This window comes from Gambusia affinis, linkage group LG14 (assembly GCF_019740435.1).
Source record: "Gambusia affinis linkage group LG14, SWU_Gaff_1.0, whole genome shotgun sequence".
Classification (NCBI taxonomy): Eukaryota; Metazoa; Chordata; class Actinopteri; order Cyprinodontiformes; family Poeciliidae; genus Gambusia; species Gambusia affinis.
The window spans coordinates 1906927-1929886 of record NC_057881.1 but is presented as its reverse complement, the minus strand read 5'-3'; the positions used below and the strand labels follow the sequence as shown (position 1 = coordinate 1929886).

Sequence of the window (22960 nt, the reverse complement as noted above, 5' to 3'; positions counted from 1 at the left end):
CAGCCTGACTGCATAGGTGGAGGAGCAGAGGGTGAATGTAACAATGTGTGGGGATGATGAAGACCCAAAACTCTGAGGAGATCCTGTGGTTGGACAGAGATTGTGATGATCTTCTGAGAAGTATTTGTGAGAAAGCAGCAGAAATGCAGCTGTGTTTGTGGTTCAATTCAGTACAGAAAACAGCTTCATATCTCTGCACATTTTATAAAGATGATCACCAGATAAATATTCTGATTCTAAGAGATCTTTACCTTACTTTTCTCTTTCTGTAACAACAGTTCACTTGTTACATTTTTTGAATCATTAAAATGTTTTTTTGTGTTTTAAAGCTTCTTGTTTTTATTGTAGCTATTGAACAATGAGGTAATGAGGTTCAATCATCAAGTTCTTCACTTTAAGAACTTTAGGAAAAAATACATTTAATCACAATGTTATAATAAGACCAGTATTTTGTCCCTGTACAGCCCAACGGTCCTCAGGCAGTTGGTAAACATACTAGTAATCTTCCCACAGAGTAATGAAAACAAGTACATGCACACACACACACACACACACACACACACACACACACACACACACACGCACACACACACACACACACACACACACACACACACACACACACACACACACACACACACACACACACACACACACACGCACAAAACAAGATATTCATAATGAACCTGACAACATGCAGATTTGACAAATTTTGCTCAAAGCAAAGACTTGATCTGAACCTAGACAATATTTAATGTTGAATAATTTCGATGTGTAATCATTTTCAAATATTAACTGGCTTTACAGGCAAAAACTTCAAGGCTCAAAATAAAGAGCAAGTGATGAAGAGGAGGAGTTTATCTGTTACCCAAGTTAAGAGACAGGCATCTTGCTGTTGCTCGCTCAAAGTTTCTATGGTTACCGGATGAATAAATGCATCAAGAAGTGAGGAAGAAATGATGCACACCAATTGAAATCTTCCTGTATGTGATTAAGGCCATTTATTATGATTAAGACTATAATTAAAATTTTATGTAATTCTAATGTGACTTGCAGGACTCTCAGAAATGTTGCTGGAAAAAGTGTTGCCTGGTTTTCCTTCCTGACCTTTCACTAAATGATGCAATATCAGACAAGAGGGCAAACTTCTCAACTTGATATAAATGTTCTGTATCGTTCATATCAACTGACGGAGTGACGGACTCAGAGGCTGAAAGTCCTGGTTGTGGGTGGACAGACCTCCTCTAAACTCAAGGTCTTATCCTGAAAACATTTTAGTGACATAAGTTCACTAAGATCTGTATTTCTGTTCTTTATCTCCCAGCAGCCTGGTGGACGAACACGACGTGGCTGGAACAACATGTGGTTTGTGTGAAGATGAAGAAAACACAAATTCTGATATGCTGTGGTTTGACAGAAATTATGATCCTCTGATAAGCATTTGTGAGAAATCAGCATAAATCCAACTGTGTTTCTGTGTGTGAAGCTCAGTTCAGTCCAGAAAACCCAATCAGATTGTTGCACATTTAATAAAGAAGAAAACATTTCACCTTCTTTAGCAAACATGTTGACAGGAAAAAAGTTGATTTTAACAAACCTTATTTTATTTTCTACTACAACAGGTCTCCCGCTAAATACGTAAAATCAATAAAACTGATTATTTCAGCATTAATAAGTTTTCTGTTTTCGTTATAACTGTTATGTTCTTTATTAATGACGTAAAAATGTTCAATCTTCACCTTCACAGGTACTCTAGAGCTTCTGGGACAGAAATAATAAATAATACTTAACTTTTCAGCTTGAGAAGAAAAAACCTTGCCCTGAAGTCCAGAGAAAAATCAGAGTTTTGTTTTTGGATGTTTCACTCTCTTCAGACTCAATACACTCGAAGTTGAGACTGAGTTATTTTACAGCAGGACCACGGCCGGCCCAATCCTCCATGAGGCCCTGAGCAAAATGTGGTAACTCCAATAAAAAGTCCAGAACAGACAGATTGGATGCCAGCGGTTGAGCCGATTTCTGCCACCTCCCACAGAGCAGCATATGCAGAAACAAACACATGATGAACTGTTCATGGAAGTAAAACGTTAATAGTTAGTTTAAGCAACATTTTCTCAGTTTCTGCCCATTATCAGCTTCTATTTGCTGACATTTCTGTACATTTTAAACTTGACTCTAATATTGTGGGTTGGAGTTTCGACTCCTTAATCTACAGATCTCGGTGTGAGAGAAATTCAACGTCTGTTTTTCCACTAGCTGATCTCATCTCATGATCAACCACAGGCCTGTTGACTCACTATCCTACTATACATGTAATACAGTTTAATTAATGCTGGTCTGGATTACTGATCTTTGGTTGCTTTATTTTGCCACTGCAATATAATTGTTTTGTTTATTTTATCATTTGAACAACTTTGTTGCTGAAAAGTGCTGAACTAATAAACCTGAACACATCGTGTTGAGGACACATCAGATAATGAGGTTTAAGTCTTTCTGTTGCACAACCATAATAAGTTTAAATTTTTATTAAGGAATATTAGTGAAGGGGAAACAAAATGGATTTTGCAAAACCTTTGTCAGCTGGAACAAATGCCTTGTAATTGTGAAATCATAAAATTAAAATCATTACTTGAGTATTTTAAAAGAGGTTAAAGACGTTCTGAGGAAGTAGAGAGATGTCTTAAATATGCTGGAATGGAAACTGGGTTTCGTGTTTACGAGCAGAGTTCATCATATCTGTGGTAACAGAGTTGCTTCCTGTTGTTTCACCGCCTGCATCATCATCACTGATATCATTTTCCACTAAAGATAATTTATAGCTCTGACGCTGAGCCTGCCTTTAACACTGGATCAAACTGAGTCAGTGTCTCTGCTCCGACCCGACTGAGGTGGGCCGCCGCTCCGCTCTGAATCCTCCAGACTTCACCGACATCTGAACTTCACTTCTCCATCAGGATCACAGCTCCAACATGGCCGCTGCCGAGGTAACGTACGCTGATGTGAAGCTCCCTAAATCCAAGGGCAAAGGTGAGTTCATCTCTCTCTGCTTGTAGATTTAATGTTTAAGAAGTCCCATTTTGTCAGACGTTGACCCAAACTGACCCAAACTGACCCAAACTGACCGATTTCTGCCTCACATGCAGCTGATAATCGTTTGTCATCGGAGGTCACTTACTCTGAAGTCAGGCGCCTGAGAAAACTCACAGAAGGTAAGTAGAAAAAGTAAAGAGTGTGTAAAAGATCTGTTAATCTGAGGAGGAAAAACTGAAGAAAATGTAATTATTTTATTTATTGTGTAATAATAATAACAGGTGGAGCCATTTCACATCTGAACCTGTTAATTATGTGCAAAATGTCAGAGCTTGGACATCCATGTAATTCATAAAAATGTGGAATATTGGTTGCTTCCAGGTTAACAGCACCTGTCTGTGATTTAAAAGGCTGAACATGGAATGGATCACAAATCTAATGGATTCCCATTTAATCTACAGGATCCTGTCAGCAACATAAACTGAAAAGATTTAGTTAAGAAACGTGTGGAGTAGACATTTCTTTGAAGCTCTATTTCTAAACCTATTATTATTATTATTATAATTATTACTATCATTATCAATGTCATCATTATTATTATTATTATTATTATTATTATTATTATTATTATTATTATTATTATTATTATTATTATTATTATTATAATTATTATTATTATTATTATTATTATTATCTTGGTGTCTCCTCAGACTCTCAACCATTTGATTCAAGTGAAATGAGGAATCCTCAACCCAGACGTCAGACAAAACGTCGACCCACCGCAGAGCGAGGGGCTCTGCTGGTTCTCAGCGTCCTGCTGGCGGCGGCCATCATCGCCCTCTCTGTCACCCGTGAGTCTCAGTGCTTTGCTAAACACAAACCGACCCGGTAAAATTATTCAATCATGTAGGGTTTCTTGGGTTTCATGCGGGTCGTAAACCATCCACACAGAAGTTTTATTGTGGTCACATTTAATTATTAGTAAGAACAACCACATAAAAAAAAGGAAAATGATTTGAGCAAAATCATAATTAAATATGTTTGAGCCTCCTAGATAAAAAGTGTAAAACGTTTCCTTTAATGATGCTGAAAAAGGTTTTCACCTTCCCATCCCCACTCAGGATGGGAAGGTTTTCCAGGCAGGAGGGAAAATCACATCACCTTGTGAGGTAAACTCACTTTCTGAAGGTCGTCATGTGACTCTGTTGGTGTCGGGTCTTAACAGGAGGTGAAGGAGTGGTACTAACTCTGATCCTTCCAGTAGCCATGATGACGGTCATCATCCGGATCCATAAACAGAACATGAGTTAAAATCGGTTCTGATGCTTCCAAAGTTTGTTGATGCTGTAATTTGACTCAAAACATTTGATATTCTTTATGTACATCACTCCTGAGGCTTTGAGGAAAACTCTTTGGAAGTGTCCTCAAGGTTCAGTCATAAAGACTTTCTCAGCTCTGATAGATCATATTTATTTGTGACGTTTTGGATTAAGCAGGACTTTGTGAAGAGAGACTGACATAAAACCCTTTTTATTTTTCTAAACAGAAATCAACTGCAGAAACACCCACAGTGAGCTTAAAATGTGCAAAGCTTCTCCACCTCCATCCTGTCCTCCACCTCCTGAAGTAAAAGGTAAGTTTATGATCTGATCTTTGTCTCATTTCTGTCCTCTAATGATGTTAAAGAGACGTTGATGGACTGACAGAAACAGGAAGTTAGATTGTAGCTGCAGGACAGAAGACGCCTCCTGCTGTCTCCAAATCACACAAACATCTACAGAGATTTATTCCTCCTGCTTCACTGAAGTCTTTGTTCTGATCTGTTTGAAGAGGAAACATTTCAGAAGTGTGAAGAAGGCTGGGAGAAACATGGAAGAAACTGTTATTATCTTAACACCACTAAATCCACCTGGAATGACAGCAGACGATTCTGCATTGATCGTGGATCAGACCTGGTGAAGATCGACAGCAGAGAGGAGCAGGTATGAAACTCTGCTGCAGGTTCAGATTCTCTCTCATTTCATCTCATCATCATGATTCTTCATCTCAGAGTCGTTTTCATGACCTTCTCCTGTTCAGACGTTCCTGGGGAAGAAACTGAGACGCTTCATGAACCAAATGAAGATGAATGAAACAGAGACGTTCTGGATCGGACTGACGGAGTCAAAGGAAGAAGAGATCCGGTTCTGGGTGGACGGATCTCCTCTGAATGAAAGGTTTGATTCCTCTGGAAACATCCTGGTGTATTTTAACATTTGATGGTTTTATTTTATTTTATTTAAGATGCTTTTATTGTTTTAAATCCCAGTCTGAGTTTTTGGAGTGAACCTGGAAACAAACATGGAGGAAATGAAATTGTTGAAGGTCAGTGCAGTGTGAGGATGGGAAGGAAAACAAAAGAAGAAGAAATGATGAACTGGTTTAATACTTCCTGTGTTGATCCTCACAGAAGCATTTGTGAGAAAGCAGCAAATGTGTCTCGATGTTTTTTTCACTAAAGATCAGTTCAGTTAAAATGAGACATTTAGACATTTATTCCAGACATGATGAAGAAAATAAAATAAATTCAAAAACTTTAAAAGTAATTGAATGATTTATCTTCTGATTAATCTCATTGGCTGTAAGGCAAAACTCATTAATAAAATAAAACATGAATCAGGCTGCACAGTGGTGCAGTTGGTAGAGCTGTTGCCTTGCAGCAAGAAGGTCCTGGGTTCGATTCCCGGCCCGGGGTCTTTCTGCATGGAGTTTGCATGTTCTCCCTGTGCATGGTGGGTTCTCTCCGGGTTCTCCGGCTTCCTCCCACAGTCCAAAAACATGATTGTCAGGTTAATTGGTTTCTCTAAATTCTCCCTAGGTGTGAGTGTGAGTGTGCATGGTTGTGTGTCCTGTGTGTCTCTGTGTTGCCCTGCGACAGACTGGCGACCTGTCCAGGGTGACCCCGCCTCTCGCCCGGGACGCAGCTGGAGAGGAACCAGCGACCCTCCCGACCCCATTAGGGACAAGGGTGAACAGAAAATGGATGGATGGAAGAATCATAATAAAAGTAGAGTAAATACGAAAGGACCAGACACAAGAAATAAACTTAATAAACTAGAATCACTAAGGAAGGACTGAACCAAAATGGCTGATCTAATCAAAGAAAAGGAACTAAGCAGCACAGAAATGAACAAAACCCAAAACCAACTCAAACAACCCAACATCCTGACATGGGTCCTCATCTTTTAGACCAATAAAAATGAAATGATTATTAATGCGATGGGAGGTTATAATCACAGACTCTTAATAAACAGGCTTTAACCAAATAAGAGGAAGTGGAGGCATGTGGGAGGAGGCTGCAGATGGAGATTGACAGGAAGCTTCGTTAGATATGAAGAGCGAAGATGTTCTGATAAATATCATTCTGCTCTGCCTGCAGAGGACAGAGGACACATTTATGGTGAGTTTTTAAATATTTCTGTACAACAAATGCTCAGATAATCTCTGGGGTGCTTAGTTTACCAAACTGTGTCATTTATGTAAAATGATCTTGGATCTAATCTGGAAATATCAGGTTTGGACTCAGGAAACATTTAGAACTTCTAAAACTAAAGTTCTGAATTAGTATTAAAGTTTTAAGCCAATTTATCATTTTAAGGTTGCCAAAAACTATTCATGAATAATTTCTTTCAGAAAAAGATCATGTAGAGGATCTATAAAATATTACACCTGATAATCTGAAGAATCAGGCCTCAGCACCGAAAGCACTGTGAAGGCCGAATGCAATCACAAGATTTCTTATTTTTCTACATTTTTTGGAGGCTTTAACATATTCAGAAACTCACCAAAATTCAGAGAATTTTTTCCCCCATCTGCCTTCATCCTCAGAGGAAGAAGGCAGATGGTTCTGGGTGGACAGTTCACCTCTGGACAAAAGGTTTGATTGGTTTGGAAACATTTTAGTTCTTCCCACAGCTGAAGTCGTGATTTTTACTCCAGGTATTTCTGATTTTAATCTTTTAGTTGAAGTTTTTGGGATAGCACACCTGATGACTGGAAAGATTCTCAGCAAACACATCCAGAGGGAGAAGACTGCACAGTGATGGGGACTAAAGGAGGATCCCAAGATGTTTCATGTTCTAATTCTCACAAAACTGTCTGTGAGAAAACTCCAGAAACTGGATAGACATTTTGTGTGTGTGTGTGTGTGTGTGTGTGTGCGTGTGTGTGTGTGTGTGTGTGTATGTGTGTGTGTGTGTGTGTGCGTGCGTTTGTTTCTAATACCTTGTGGGGACCATTTTCCTGACACTACGTTGTGGGGACTCTCTGCTCCTTGTGGGGACCGAAGCCTGGTTCCCACAAGGAGAAAGTCTGCTTTGGGGTCAGGGGTCAGATTTAGGACTAAGGTGTGAATTGAGTTTTGGTTAGGGTTAGGTATGTAATGGTTAGGGTTATGGTCAGGTTTAGGCTACAGAAATGAATGGAAGTCAATGGAAAGTCCCTGCAAAGATAGCTGCTCAAACATGTGTGTGTGTGTGTGTGTGTGTGTGTGTGTGTGTGTGTGGGTGTGTGTGTGCGTGTGTGTGTGTGTGTGTGTGTGTGTGTTCATCACCGACCTGCTGATTTACCTTCTTCATCGCTCTGTGAACGTCTCATCATGGAGAAACTTCACTCTGACAAACAGAAATAAAGAAATAACCTCTGACCTTTAATATGTTTATTGTGTTCCTCTTTTCAAGATAGCAGAGTTTTTATGCAAACATGAACCTCAACATTTGAATCAATTTTTAGGCTGTGAATGCTGGAGATTTAACTTTAACAGTAAAATGAAATAAAGTTATCTTTAAAATTAACCACACAAAGTGACATTTAGGTCCAACAGGAGATTAAAACATCAATTAAATAAATCTGCTTGTGTTGTTTTAGTCTCCTGCAAACTTTGCTTTAATTTTACTTCTTTTTTCCATCTAATCATAAGAAATCACAGTCAGGCAGAGAACGTCATGAAACAGGAAGAGCAGGTTTCTTGGAAATAGAGGAAATAAGTTTCCAGGCTGCAGATTTATAAAAATAGTTGAGATTGTTCCTTATTTCAAAGCATGAAAGTTTTAAAGAATGAAATCTAAACATTTTGAGTAATTGAATAAGATTCAAAGTAAAATAATTATATTAATATTGGTTTACTTATAATAATACTTACACTTACATTTGTGGGTGTGCTTGTAAATAAAACAAGTAACTGTAACTTTGGTATCAAATAATTAGAATCATGGATTATTCTTGGTTTCTTTTCAGAAAACATCTGTAATAACTCATTAATATTATAATTAGAGTAACTAATAAGTTATGGTTATTATAAAATTATAAATGAATGATAAATCAGAAGCTAAAGTTATAAATGTGATTTTAACATTGAAGTTAAATGGTGTAAAATGTGTAACTGCAATTAAAGATCACTGATGTGTTGGAGGTGGATGGAGGGTGAAAGGTTAGGGGAAAAAGGGAACCAACAGGAGAGCAGAGATGATCAACGCCTTGTTTGGAGACAGATTGTTGAACAACGTAAACGTTTCAGGGAAAAGGTTGTGCAAGTAAAGGATGTAGGAGGACCGATGAGCAACAATGAGACGTTAGCACAGACATCTGGACATAATGTCTTAGACTTAGACAGACTTTATTATCATTTTGTATGCACAGGAGTGAATACAGAACAAAATTTTGTTGCATACGGCTCAGGACAATGTTTTGAGGTTCCAATGTTATGAGGTTACCCCAAAATAAATAAAATACAATATAAAATATAAATATTAAATATAAAGTGCAGGAATGACAGTAAAATAGAAGTTATTTAGCTATGTACATGAAGTGAGACCAGTTAAGAGTTTAGCAGTCTGATGGCAAGTGGGAAAAAGCTGTTTCTGAACCTGGTGGACCTGAAGCTGTTCCAGAACCTGGTGGACCTGAAGCTGTTCCAGAACCTGGTGGACCCCGGACCTGCAGAAGCTGTTAGAACCTCTTTCCAGAGGGCAGCAGGGAGAACAGTCCATGGTGGGGGTCTGAGGGGTCAGTGGCGATGTTTCGGCCTCGGGACACGCAGCGCTGGGATGAAATGTCCTGAATGGAGGGAAGGGGGGCCCCAATGATCCTCTCTGCTGTCCGCTCCACTCTCCTCACGTTCCTCCAGTGGGAGGCGCTGCAGCCTCCACACCACACAGAGAGGCAGCTGGTCAGAATGCTCTCTATGGTGCTTCTGTAGAACATCTTGAGGATGGGCGGGGGCAGGTGAGCTCTTCTCATCCTCCGCAGGAAATACAAGCGTTTTTGTGCCCTCTTGACCAGAGATGAGGTGTTCTTTGGACAGATATGAGATCATCTGTCCAAGCAGTCAGCCAATGAATCATCAGCATCAGTGCTAGCAATGCAAATGCACCAAAAGGTGGATAAAACCTATAAAAGGTGAGAGCAAAAGAGGAACCTTTGGTTGGATCCTCCAGGCAGCTTCGAGTCAAGATGGAGATGAACAAAGAACTGTGCAGCTGAAGAAGAGCCGGGGCCACAGAGCCCAAGACTGTCCTGTTCATGGGGACCAACCAGTCGGCCAGCAACATGTGGCTTCAGATCGCACTTCTGTCATCAGCTGGGTTCAGACCGCAAAGATAAATAGAACTGGTGCCTTCCTTCCTGCCAGCACCAGGTCCTGTGTGACCTCACCATCCATGCAGAGACAGAATCTCATCAGACCTACAGAGATCCCAGCCTTCATCCATCATCATCCTCCTCCTGCTGCAACACCTTCTTCATCATCAGGCCAGTTCTGGGCCAAACTCCATCAGTCTCTCTCAAAGGTTCCCTCTTTAGTTCCCAGTGTCAGCATTAGAGAACGTGTCATGTTGGAGTCTAATCTTTTTGCCCACATGCAGAACACCACAGAGGAGACAAATAATCAGTAAAGGTATTTTATTGCAGATTCAGGTGATAGTTGTCTGAAGGGACACAGAACTCTGGAAGCGGCTCTGGGAGAAGCGGCTCACTACGGAGGCAGTAGAGAGAGAGATGGTGAGTTCATGGATGTGGGAAAATGTAAACAGGGATTCGTAAAAGGATTGGTTTTACTTGTGGTGTTGGCGGTTCTGGTCCGGGAGTGAATTGTGCTGGTAGGGTTCTGATCTGACAGAGAGGTCTTCTCAATCGTTAGCTCGGGAGAGCTAGTCTGGTAGGAGCTGAAGAGGCTGCGGTTAGGAGGACAGATAAGTTCTGGCGGTGGGAGACAGAGGAGCGGTTCGACTGCCCGACAGGGTTCTCAGGAAACGACTTGGTCCAACTGAAGAAAAACAGGAAGGAGTTCAGGCAACCAGTGGGTAACATCCATGGCGTAAAGGAGCGGTTCTAGGAAAACAGGGGAAATTAACCTCCCAAACTCGGCGTCTGGCTGAAAACACCTGAAGAGGAGAACAACAACAGGAATCACTATGAGGTTTCTCTAGGAATCAATGAGTAGCTTTCATTAAGGGGCTCTGACCGCCATTGCTGGCAAACACTCAGGCATCGGAGAACTCAGGCATCTGAACGATGTTGTGGACATTCAATTAATGAGTCACCTTAAAGTTCTTTGATGGTTGTAAAACAGCTCTGATGTTCGATTCTGGAGAGGAAGAGCTGGAAAATGTTTTATTGGTTGCTGGTAGCCCAAATTTAAAACATCATCCTTGAGACTTGCTGAGTCACTAAAACCAACCTGGTTCAGTAACAAGAGCAAATTGTAATAAAAGAGAACGAGCGACCGTTAACAGGTGAGCTCTGTGAAACCTGTTGGCTGCAGGCTGATCAGTCTGGCTGATTCACAGGGGAAGAAGGGTGGGACACCTGGATGGAGGTCGTCAGAAACCAGGCGAATCGTTTCTCGATGCCAACTTAAACAGAGTTTACTTCAGTTCTGGACAGGATAAATACCAGCAGATTTAGGAAACTAAATTAACCCGTTAGATGGAGAGCTGGTAGCACATCTCCCCTCTCAGAAGAGGAAGTAGAGAGAGAGGGTGTTGCAACAACAACACTAGGCAACGAATGAAATGAAAAGAGAGGCCTCGGCAGGACGTAGCCTACTTCAGAGCGGGTAGAGATTGTAACTGAGTACGTCTCTGTCGGTTCTTCTTGTGAGTAAACCTGATAAAAACAGTCACAGCTGAGCTTCCTTTTCGCAGCGTTTCTAAAAAAAAAAAAACTTCACATTTTAAAGTTTTTCTGTTGTTCTCAGTTCACAAAACTATTGACACTAAAAGTCCAACTACTAAAGGAAGTCATGAAATTATCCTTTTTCCAGACTCCAAGCGTAAGAGTCCAGACAGAAGATCGATGAAGCAACTCCTGGATGGTTGTCTGGTGTCATCTTGCTGAAAACCACGTGACCGAAAACAGACGACGCTTCGTATTACATCGGACACGTGACTGATTCATTTTCAAATTCATGTTCAAATACTTTATTGATCTGAAAGGGAAATAAAATTTTGCTGCTACTGAAGACGTTGATGACTGTTGGCAGGAAGGATCTCCTGCAGCAGTCTGTAATGCATTGAGTCTGAAGAAGCCTCTGACTGAAGATGCTCTGTCTTTGCAACATGTTGTGCATGTCGGTTTTCAAAATAAAAGCGTGATGAGCCAATTTGGTTGCTCATCAGAGCAACTTAGGAGAGAGTCTGTCATCAGCAGTGGCTGAAAGAAATGGAATATTGACCAACAAATATGATGTGTATATATTCCTCTGCTGTCTGCTTCCTCATCCTCCTTTAATCTAAAACTCTTTAGTCTTTGACACATTAAAAAAACACTTCATTGCGTCTCAATGAGACATTGTAATATGTTTGTTCAGCTAACTGAGTTTCTAGATCTTTGGTTTGGATTTTTAATAAAGACGTTTTGAGTTTCTCCCTCTGATCCTGAAGTTCTTCAACTTCTTTCCAAACCTCAGAAATGTTTCTAATCACCACAAATTAACACGTTTCAACTTAAAAAGAAGAAAACGGCTTAAAAAGAATTTTTATTGTTTACAGAAAGATTTATTTTCTTTCAGTTGATACTGAGAACAGAATAAATCCAACATGAACATTTTACTGAAAGATGAAGAAGAAAGTGAATTTAACATGAACACAGCACAACTTGGGCTTTTTTCTCAGATGGTGAGTAATTTATGATGTGATGATCAAAATATTTTAATAAGTCAATAAAATCCTCAGACATCTTGTTATTGGTTCTCAGGGTTTGTAGTTAATTTCATTAATCTTGATTCTAAGAATAATTTATCTTATATTTCACACAGATTACAAACAGAAGTATGAATTATTCTTTCTATGGTCACATTATGCTCTGATCTATTGCCTGTAATTTGGTTTTCAGAGAAACTAGAGATCTGCTGGATGCTGGACCTCTGGCCTTGTGTGGAGCTGTTCAGCTGTTCCTCCACCAGGGGGAGCCAGGAGGTTGCTGTGGGATGCAGGGCGGTTCCCGAGCTCTCACCTGCGGGTAATGGGTTTCACCAACACAAGCATAAGTTCTCCAGAACCTGAGTGTTGTCCAGTCATGGTCCTCTGAGCCCTTCTGGGCCTTTTTCTCCCTTCTCAGTAACCTGAACTTTCCTCTGACCTCCTCGCAGGTTTCCTCTCGTGATACCTTGGAAATAAATACCAGCTGTAAATTCATCTGGTTCCCCCCACCTATAACCAGAGAAGATCCGCTCCTCTGCCTTCAGATTGCCTGATTACCTGTTTGCCCTCCAACGTCTCCTCCGTCAGAAACTTCTCCAGCCATCGGAACCCGAACCGGACTCAGGCTCCAACCCAGGCTCCTGGTCCAGCCACTGGTCCATCAAGAGTCACTGTCATCTCATCAGTCCATAAACCCTCTGGCCCAGTCTCGATGTTTCAGCTGTGTGTCTCCCTCAGTGGTGTTCGGTTTTCAGCCTTTGGTCTCTGAAGCCGTGAATCAACAATAATCATTGTTGATTATTTATAAGCAAATCCTGACACTTGCTTTATAACCTAGACATTGACTTATATTTGGAAAATATAAATGATGAAAAAAATTCAGATTTTTCACCATCAACACATCAGTGATCTTTAATTGCAGTTACACATTTTACACCATTTAACTTCAATTTTAAAATCATATTTATTACTTTAACTTCTGATTTATCATTCATTTATAATTTTATAATAACCATAACTTATTAGTTACTCTGATTATAATATTAATGAGTTATTACAGATGTTTTCTGAAAAGAAACCAAGAATAATCCATGATTCTAATTATTTGATACCAAAGTTACAGTTACTTGTTTTATTTACAAGCACACCCACAAATGTAAGTGTAAGTATTATTATAAGTAAACCAATATTAATATAATTATTTTACTTTGAATCTTATTCAATTACTCAAAATGTTTAGATTTCATTCTTTAAAATTTTCATGCCTTGAAATAAGGAACAATCTCAACTATTTTTATAAATCTGCAGCCTGGAAACTTATTTTCTCTATTTCCAAGAAACCTGCTCTTCCTGTTTCATGACTTTCTCTTCCTGACTGTTATTTCTTATGATTAGATGGAAAAAGGAAGTAAAATTAAAGCAAAGTTTGCAGAAGACTAAAACAACACAAGCAGATTTATTTTATTGATGTTTTAAGTGTCCTGTTGGGCCTAAATGTCACTTTGTGTGGTTAATTTTAAAGATAACTTTATTTCATTTTACTGTTAAAGTTAAATCTCCAGCATGGGGAAGTGGGATGAGCTCAGGTTTTCTTGACACTAGTTCCATACACGTTGCATCTCTAAGGAAAATAGGTCACACATCTGCAACGTGACTCAGAGTTACACAGCAACATAAACATGGAGATTAAACAAGTTATACAACTTCACACAATCTTTCTTGTCAAGGGAACAGGAACTTCTTCAGTAAGTCAGGATCTACGTCCTGATCAGGCTTGTCAGATTAATAACACCTTTTGAAAATAATCTTTTAGTAAATATTAAACATAATGCAAAATATAAACATGTTAAAACACAAGTAATCTAATTAATCTATAGGATGTCTTTCACTTGGTGATGGAACTGATGACAAAGGAACTTTTCAGTCATATTCTACTTTATGTATTTGCTGAATGATTACCTACAATTCACTAAAATGTTTTGTGGAGAATCATCATAGTTTTCTACAGACTCACTGAAGTCTTTGTTCTGATCTGTTTGAAGAGGAAACATGTCTGACATGTGAAGCAGGCTGGGAGCCACATGGAGGAATCTGTTCTTATTTCAACACCGGGATGTTCTCCAGGTTCTCCAGAGATTTCTGCAAACAGTTGTTGGGACGCCTGGTGAAGATGGACTGCAGAAAGGAGCAAATATGAAACAGCTGAATTCATCTCATCATCGTGTTTCTTCATCTCAGCACAGAAAAGTGTCACCAACGTATTTGAACAACTTCTCCTGTTCAGATGTTCCTGCTAGGAAAAGGAATGATGGAGGATCAGGACAAGTTCTGACCGGACTCAAACATAGAAGGCAGATGGTTCTGGGTGGATGGATCACCTCTGGATAGAAAGTTTGATACATGGAAAAACTGTTTGATAAATTTAAAATCATCGACATTTCAGATTTGAAGTCCTTTTTTCAGACTTTGTTTTTACTTTTCCAGTTTAACTTTCTGGCTTGACGGAGAACCAAACTGGGCCGAACAGAACCCAGCAGGACAGGACTGAGTGAGGATGGAGAAGAAAGGAAACCGTGTAGATCTGAAGAGTTGGGTTGATCATTCCTGTTATAATATTCTCAGAAGTATCTGTGAGAAACCAGCAGAAATGTGTTCGGTTTGTAAAACCATCTCAGAACAAAATCAAGATTTAAGAAGAAATCACAAAAACGTTAAATTCACCCCAGATCTGTTGATCTATTAAACTTCTACCTGAAACATGTTTGTCTGAACTTCAATGTGTTTCTAGAGGCATTATGTTACATTAATTTTTAAAACCTGTTTCATCTTCTCTCTTGTTGTCTTATTGTAGTTCCTGTTTTATTTTGGTAAGCCTGCTTCTTCCTGCTTTGTGTTCTCTTTACTTCCTGTTTCTGATTTTATTCTGGCTGCTTTGATCTTTGTATTTTATTCTCGGTCGTATTGAAATGTCTCCAGTTTTAGTCGTTCTGATCCTCTGATCGTTTCTCCTCAGCGTCTCTTTTTGTTTCTTCTTCATTTAATCTTTTCTGTTCTCATTAAACACTGTTGGAGCTATTTATTCTTTATTTCTTTATTCATTTGAATTTTGTTAGTTAATTCTTAAGTGTATGTTTTTTGTATTATTTACAGTATTTATTTGCAGGTTAATAATTGTTGATTCTATTTAATTTTTTGTTTTATTATTTTTCTTATTCATTTTGAGTTAGACAGGAAGTCATGTGGGTCAGTCCACTTGTCTATAAGTATAGGGGCCTGGTAAAGGACCAGCAGGCATTTGGGTTTGGGGCCTATGGTTTTTACCAGTGCAAAAGAACAGAGCAAGATTGACAGAATGAGAACAAAGGAAAGTTTGAACTCTGTAATTGTTGCTGCAAAGAACATTAAACCTTCCTGAACAATCTACAAGTTTGGACATTACCTCTTCTTTTGCCTGCGTACAGAAACTGGACCCCAGTGCCTCTTAGTGGCTTGAGGAACTTTTATTGGATGTTTGGTTTGACAAACAATTGCCACTACAAACACATTTTGGGCCACAGACTCAAACTGACCATTAAAGTCAAAATGAGGAAACAGACGTGAGATGAAGCTTCTTCCTCCTCCTCCTCCTCATCATCATCATCCTCCTCCTCCTCGTCTTTTAAGCTCAACAGGAAGTTTCTCCAACAAAAGGCTGAAACTAGCTGAAGACGGACAGATCTTCAATCTGAAAGGTCAGATGATGATTTAGATGATTTTCTTTACACCAAATATTCAAAGAAAATATCAGGTTCATATTTGTCCAAACTTTAATAACTTGATGTTTTGGATTTAGTGTTTTGTTGTTCTAGAAAAATGACGTTTAGTGACAGATGTTTGTTTCTCAGCGGCTGCAGAAACTCTGACCTGTGTGACGAGTCTCCATGATGAGACGTTATCAGCGCTGCAGAGAAGGTAAGAAAATAAATTTTATGATGAACCTGCAGGAAGGAGATGAAGAAGCTGAGTGGTCTTCATCAGAAAATCAACAATCGAACACAAACTGGGATTAAACTCTTTATTTTGTCTTTATTTCACTGAACATGATTTTAATTCTAGATGAAACCTGAACTCATCCTGTGTGAAGAATTCAAAATATGAAAGACTGAGAAGAAACTGAGATCATAACTGTTAGTATTCAAAATTAAAATAGAAACCACATCACTGCTGAAAATGAGAAAGTCAAACATTAGAAGTGAGAAATGTATTTTTCTCTGATGATTATAAATAGTCACAGAAAAGTAAGTCTGATGTCTCCATGGAAACGCAACATGATCACAAACTGTGAAGTTAAGGTCATAAAGAAGCTGCAGTCCGAGTTAATTTCTGTTCATAAAGGATAAAATGACAATAAAAACACACAAATCATTCATAAAGAGGAAGATGTTCAGAGTCTTTCAGGTTGTTGTTAGTTTCTGTCTCCTGATTCTGATCCGGTTCTAATCCTGTTCTGATCCGGTTCTGATCCGGTTCTGCTCTAATTGCTCCTCAGGTGAAAACCCAAGCAGGACCTGCAAGCTGCCAGTAGGGGGAGCAGTTCTGCTGGTTCTGGTCGGTCTGCTGGCTGCTGCTCTCATCATCATCTGCAGCCTCTGTGAGTTCATCCTGTTGGGTCTTTTCACTGAATTTAACTCTTAAAGACAAAAACTACATGACTTGTATCAATGGATCAAGTTTATTCATGTAGCACATTTCAGCAGTAAGACGGTTTAAAGTGCTTTACATCATAAAGACACAATATGAATGTATGAACATCTTTACTGTGACTGAATTCTGTCTTCAACATGTTTCTTTTTCTCATCACCATTTTGTCACTGAGAGTCTTTAAATTCTAACCTCCATCTGTTCTTTATGCAGCTTTTGATAAAATGCGAACCAATCAAACCATCCAAACCCTGAAAGAGGAAAATGAAGCTCTGAGGAAAAATATCTCAGGTGAGACAGTCAGAAGGTTCAGACTGAACGTCTCATTCAGATCTGATGGATCAACTTCATTTGTAAGGTTTCATGTAAAACCAGGTTAACATGGTTACTGTAACACATCAGTTATGATGCATTAGTGGTGAAACTGCTGAGATGTTTCTGCTGAAACAGATCAATGTTTCTCCTGTTCTGCAGAGTCTGATAAACGTTCTCTTCCTGATGCTTTCTGCTCTTTATCCAACAATGTTTCATCACTGAGACATCATGACTGTCAGTCTGATGAAGCTGCTGACTCTCAACAGCTGCACAGATGTTCATGCATATTGTATTATATAAACATGAGGTTTCCATTTTACGTTTTATTGTGGAACACAAGTTAATTATTGGATCATGTTTGTTCATCAGTTCAGCTTTAGAAGAAGAAAATCACTGACTGTGATCAAAACTAGTTTTATTTCTCTGAATAGAGCAGCAGAGATGTTCATCATGTCCAACGTGTGTCGGACGTGTGTCGGACATGTGTCCGACACACGTTGGACATGTGTCGGACACATGTCCAACGTGTCGGACATGTGTCCGACACGTTGGACATGTCGGACACATGTCCAACGTGTCCGACATGTCTCATTTCTGTCCTCTAATGATGTTAAAGAGACGTTGATGGACTGACAGAAACAGGAAGTTAGATTGTAGCTGCAGGACAGAAGACGCCTCCTGCTGTCTCCAAATCACACAAACATCTACAGAGATTTATTCCTCCTGCTTCACTGAAGTCTTTGTCTTTAAAGATCTGACACGTCTGAAGTGTGAACCAGGCTGGGAGAAACATGGAGGAAACTGTTATTATTTCTCCACCACTGAATCCTCCTGGATTAACAGCAGAAGTTCCTGTGTTGATCGTGGATCAGACCTGGTGAAGATCGACAGCAGAGAGGAGCAGGTATGAAACTCTGCTGCAGGTTCAGATTCTCTCTCATTTCATCTCATCATCATGATTCTTCATCTCTGAAATATTTTCATCAACTTTTCCTGTTCAGATGTTCCTGGTAGGAAGACTGAGAAACTTGATGGAGGACGATGAGGACAAGTTCTGGATCGGACTGAGGGACTTAGTGGAAGAAGGAAAATGGTTCTGGGTGGACGGATCTCCTCTGGATGAAAGGTCTGAATAATGAGACATTGTTTGGTTAAATGGTGTTCTGTAACATTTACCTGATATTTTCTTCCTGCTGTTCTTCAAGTTTGACGTTCTGGATGGATGAAGAACCTAATAACATAAGTAAAGATGGTGCAGCCTCAGCTGACTGTGGGAGGATGGGGATGAAAAACAAACATGATGATCTGAAGTCCTGGTTCGATATATCCTGTAATTATCCTCAGAAAAGTATCTGTGAGAAAACAGCTGGCTGAGATCATGTGTCTGTGTCTGAAGATCAGTTCAGTCTGTGAACCGATCTGAGTTCAGCTTCAAGAAGCTGCAGTGATGCTGGTTTTATGAAGCTATTGTCATGAAAATATTACATTTCCAGACATGTTGAAATTATAAAACTTTCAACATTCAATCATATTCTTGCTTGATTTTCTCTCATATTAATATTTTGGTTTGAATGCAGAATGTCCTTTGAAAAGTATGAAACTATGTAACTTGTATTATGATCAGGAATGTCTTCTTAACTTGTTCCACGTTTTGTCCAATAAAATAAATATTATGCCAACATTTTGGTAAAAATGAATGAAATAAAATAATCTGGATAACTTTTATAACCTCTGCTCATATTTACTGCAATGTTTATTAAATTTTTTATACGTGGTAATAATTGAATAATTGTTTAAAAAATTTCTTCAGTGTTTCTCAAACTTAGAAAAGTTACCAGGCTTTAGAGAAAGTTTCTACCTGTAAATAATTTTTAAAATATTTTGTAAAAATAATTGTAACTGAGTATTATTATTGATGTGAAAACTTCCTTTAAATCAGTGACTTTGGTTTCAGATGCTGATGTTAATTTCACTTTGGTTTGCCCAATTTATTTTGTAAAGGCGACCTAATGTTTTATGACTTAGTTAGTAGTTTTTACAGTGTACATCCTGCCACCTAGTGGCCATGCAGTGTCAGCTCCCTCAGTCTGAAGCTCTGATTTCAGCTGAATCTGCTGACATCGATGCTCTGACTGGTTTCCCGTCCGGTTCCGGTTCTGTGCCAGTGGGTTCGTCCCGTCTTAACAAATAAAGATGTTTTCTTATTACTGTTATTATCTGCACTTTTAATTACTGATTGCCATTAAAAACTGAATTTGTCTGAAGTTTATCCATTATTTATTTTCATGTTTATAAAGTAAATACATTTGTCTTGTGCCTTTAGATTAATTTAACTGAATTTATTCCAGTTTACTGACCAAGTATCTCAGTATTTACATTTATGCGATGTTATTTGTAAAGTTACGCAGTAAATATCAACAGCAATATTTTAGTTATTTAACCCATTCCATTGTTAAACAAAAAAGAAATGGGTGTACATTTTTAGCCATATTATTTATATATTTATAAATGTCCAGAGACAAATAAAAACATCTGTAATAACTCATTAATATTATAATCAGAGTAACTAATAAGTTATGGTTATCATAAAATTATAAATGAATGATAAATCAGAAGTTAAAGTTATAAATGTGATTTTAACATTGAAGTTAAATGGTGTAAAATGTGTAACTGCAATTAAAGATCACTGATGTGTTGGAGGTGGATGGAGGGTGAAAGGTTAAGGAACAAGGGGAACCAACAGGAGAGCAGAGATGATCAACGCCTTGTTTGGAGACAGATTGTTGAACAACGTAAACGTTTCAGGGAAAAGGTTGTGCAAGTAAAGGATGTAGGAGGACCGATGAGCAACAATGAGACGTTAGCAGAGACATCTGGACATAATGTCTTAGACTTAGACAGACTTTATTGTCAATTTGTATGCACAGGAGTGAATACAGAACAAAATTTTGTTGCATACGGCTCAGGACAATGTTTTGAGGTTCCAATGTTATGAGGTTACCCCAAAATAAATAAAATACAATATAAAATATAAATATTAAATATAAAGTGCAGGAATGACAGTAAAATAGAGGTTATTTAGCTATGTACATGAAGTGAGACCAGTTAAGAGTTTAGCAGTCTGATGGCAAGTGGGAAAAAGCTGTTCCAGAACCTGGTGGACCTGAAGCTGTTCCAGAACCTGGTGGACCTGAAGCTGTTCCAGAACCTGGTGGACCTGAAGCTGTTCCAGAACCTGGTGGACCTGCACCGGATGCTGCAGAACCTCTTTCCAGAGGGCAGCAGGGAGAACAGTCCATGGTGGGGGTCTGAGGGGTCAGTGGCGATGTTTCGGCCTCGGGACACGCAGCGCTGGGATGAAATGTCCTGAATGGAGGGAAGGGGGGCCCCAATGATCCTCTCTGCTGTCCGCTCCACTCTCCTCACGTTCTTCCAGTGGGAGGCGCTGCAGCCTCCACACCACACAGAGAGGCAGCTGGTCAGAATGCTCTCTATGGTGCTTCTGTAGAACATCTTGAGGATGGGCGGGGGCAGGTGAGCTCTTCTCATCCTCCGCAGGAAATACAAGCATTTTTGTGCCCTCTTGACCAGAGATGAGGTGTTCTTTGGACAGATATGAGATCATCTGTCCAAGCAGTCAGCCAATGAATCATCAGCATCAGTGCTAGCAATGCAAATGCACCAAAAGGTGCATAAAACCTATAAAAGGTGAGAGCAAAAGAGGAACCTTTGGTTGGATCCTCCAGGCAGCTTCGAGTCAAGATGGAGATGAACAAAGAACTGTGCAGCTGAAGAAGAGCCGGGGCCACAGAGCCCAAGACTGTCCTGTTCATGGGGACCAACCAGTCGGCCAGCAACATGTGGCTTCAGATCGCACTTCTGTCATTAGCTGGATTCAGACCACAAAGATAAATAGAACTGGTGCCTTCCTTCCTGCCAGCACCAGGTCCTGTGTGACCTCACCATCCATGCAGAGACAGAATCTCATCAGACCTACAGAGATCCCAGCCTTCATCGATCATCATCATCCTCCTGCTGCAACACCTTCTTCATCATCAGGCCAGTTCTGGGCCAAACTCCATCAGTCTCTCTCAAAGGTTCCCTCTTTAGTTCCCAGTGTCAGCATTAGAGAACGTGTCATGTTGGAGTCTAATCTTTTTGCCCACATGCAGAACACCACAGAGGAGACAAATAATCAGTAAAGGTATTTTATTGCAGATTCAGGTGATAGTTGTCTGAAGGGACACAGAACTCTGGAAGCGGCTCTGGGAGAAGCGGTTCACTACGGAGGCAGAGAGATGGTGAGTTCATGGATGTGGGAAAATGTAAACAGGGATTCGTAAAAGGATTGGTTTTACTTGTGGTGTTGGCGGTTCTGGTCCGGGAGTGAATTGTGCTGGTAGGGTTCTGATCTGACAGAGAGGTCTTCTCAATCGTTAGCTCGGGAGAGCTAGTCTGGTAGGAGCTGAAGAGGCTGCGGTTAGGAGGACAGGTAAGTTTTGGCGGTGGTAGACAGAGGAGCGGTTCGACTGCACGTCAGGGTTCTCAGGAAACGACTTGGTCCAACTGAAGAAAAACAGGAAGGAGTTCAGGCAACCAGTGGGTAACATCCATGGCGTAAAGGAGCGGTTCTAGGAAAACAGGGGAAATTAACCTCCCAAACTCGGCGTCTGGCTGAAAACACCTGAAGAGGAGAACAACAACAGGAATCACTATGAGGTTTCTCTAGGAATCAATGAGTAGCTTTCATTAAGGGGCTCTGACCGCCATTGCTGGCAAACACTCAGGCGTCGGAGAACTGGCAGTCAGCTCCTCTTGAACTCCCGAGATGATGATAAGATGAGATACAGATGCGTATGAGACCGGCACGCCCCGCCAGGAGGAGCTGCCTCTGGCGCCATCTGGTGGAAGAATATTGGAACCACACAAAAAAAACCAGAAGGACCATTCACAATACTTAAGTCAGATTTAACATTGAAAAACTGTGAACATGAGCCTATTGACCATCCTTCATCCATATTCTGTATGACTAACTGCAGCTCTGTGTCTTTAGCTGTTGCCTCAACTATTTGCTGTAGCTTTCCATCTGACACAGGCAACACAGTGGACACCAAATTCACATGACATTGAATCTCCTCTTCAGTTGAACTCGCACTAATGTCTGTAGGAGCTCTAGACAGAGCATCAGCAAGAATCAGATGTTTCCCTGGAGTGTAGATCAATGTAAAGTCATACCTCTGCATCTTCATCATAAGTCTCTGAATCCTTGGTGACATCTCATTCAGATGTTTCTTTATGATGGCAACCAAGGGTCGGTGATCTGTTTCAACTACAAAAGATGGCAGACCATACACATAGTTATGAAACCGTTCTAGTCCATAAGCCAGCCCTAAGCATTCTTTTTCTATCTGAGCATATCTGCATTCAGCTTTGGTCATGGCTCTGGACGCATAAGCCACTGGCTTCCATTGTTCATTTTCAGCTTGAAGAAGAACTGCTCCAAGCCCATCTTTTGAAGCATCTGTAGACAGTTTTATTCTTTTAGTTGGATCGTAGAAGGTGAGCACTGGTTCAGTAGTCAGATATTTTTTAAATTCCTTCCACTCTTGTTCATAAACGTCTGTCCACTGAAATTGACTATCGTTGTTCAGGAGTTTGCGAATGTTTGTCATCTTTGCACTCAGATTGGGAATGAATTTTCCTATAAAATTAATCACCCCCATGATGCGTAGAACACCCGTTTTGTCGACAGGCGGTGG

The 22960-nt window shown here is 39.9% G+C and overlaps 2 protein-coding genes across 4 annotated transcripts; both read left to right on the top strand.

Annotated features, from left to right (window-relative positions):
• Nucleotides 1-2859: 2859 nt before the first annotated feature.
• Nucleotides 2860-6611, top strand: LOC122843374 (C-type lectin domain family 4 member A-like). 2 transcript variants are annotated; one of them, XM_044138057.1, is made up of 8 exons: nt 2860-3027; nt 3144-3209; nt 3741-3881; nt 4577-4663; nt 4861-5012; nt 5110-5246; nt 5339-5394; nt 6324-6611. In XM_044138057.1, exons 1-8 carry the CDS (start codon nt 2970-2972, stop codon nt 6380-6382), a joined length of 756 nt encoding a protein of 251 aa, XP_043993992.1. In that variant the 5' UTR covers nt 2860-2969; the 3' UTR covers nt 6383-6611. The 2 variants fall into 2 exon arrangements, with proteins under 2 accessions (XP_043993992.1, XP_043993991.1); XM_044138056.1 differs by lacking the exon at nt 6324-6611 and having other exon boundaries at nt 5339-5611.
• Nucleotides 6612-15854: 9243 nt separating this feature from the next.
• LOC122843494 (C-type lectin domain family 4 member E-like) lies at nt 15855-19465 on the top strand. Of its 2 annotated transcripts, none has more exons than XM_044138283.1 (7): nt 15855-15937; nt 16091-16157; nt 16735-16836; nt 17100-17177; nt 17954-18105; nt 18203-18327; nt 18407-19465. In XM_044138283.1, exons 2-7 carry the CDS (start codon nt 16127-16129, stop codon nt 18573-18575), a joined length of 657 nt encoding a protein of 218 aa, XP_043994218.1. In that variant the 5' UTR covers nt 15855-15937; nt 16091-16126; the 3' UTR covers nt 18576-19465. The 2 variants fall into 2 exon arrangements, with proteins under 2 accessions (XP_043994218.1, XP_043994219.1); XM_044138284.1 differs by having other exon boundaries at nt 15908-15937; nt 16100-16157.
• The last annotated feature ends 3495 nt before the right edge of the window (nt 19466-22960 follow it).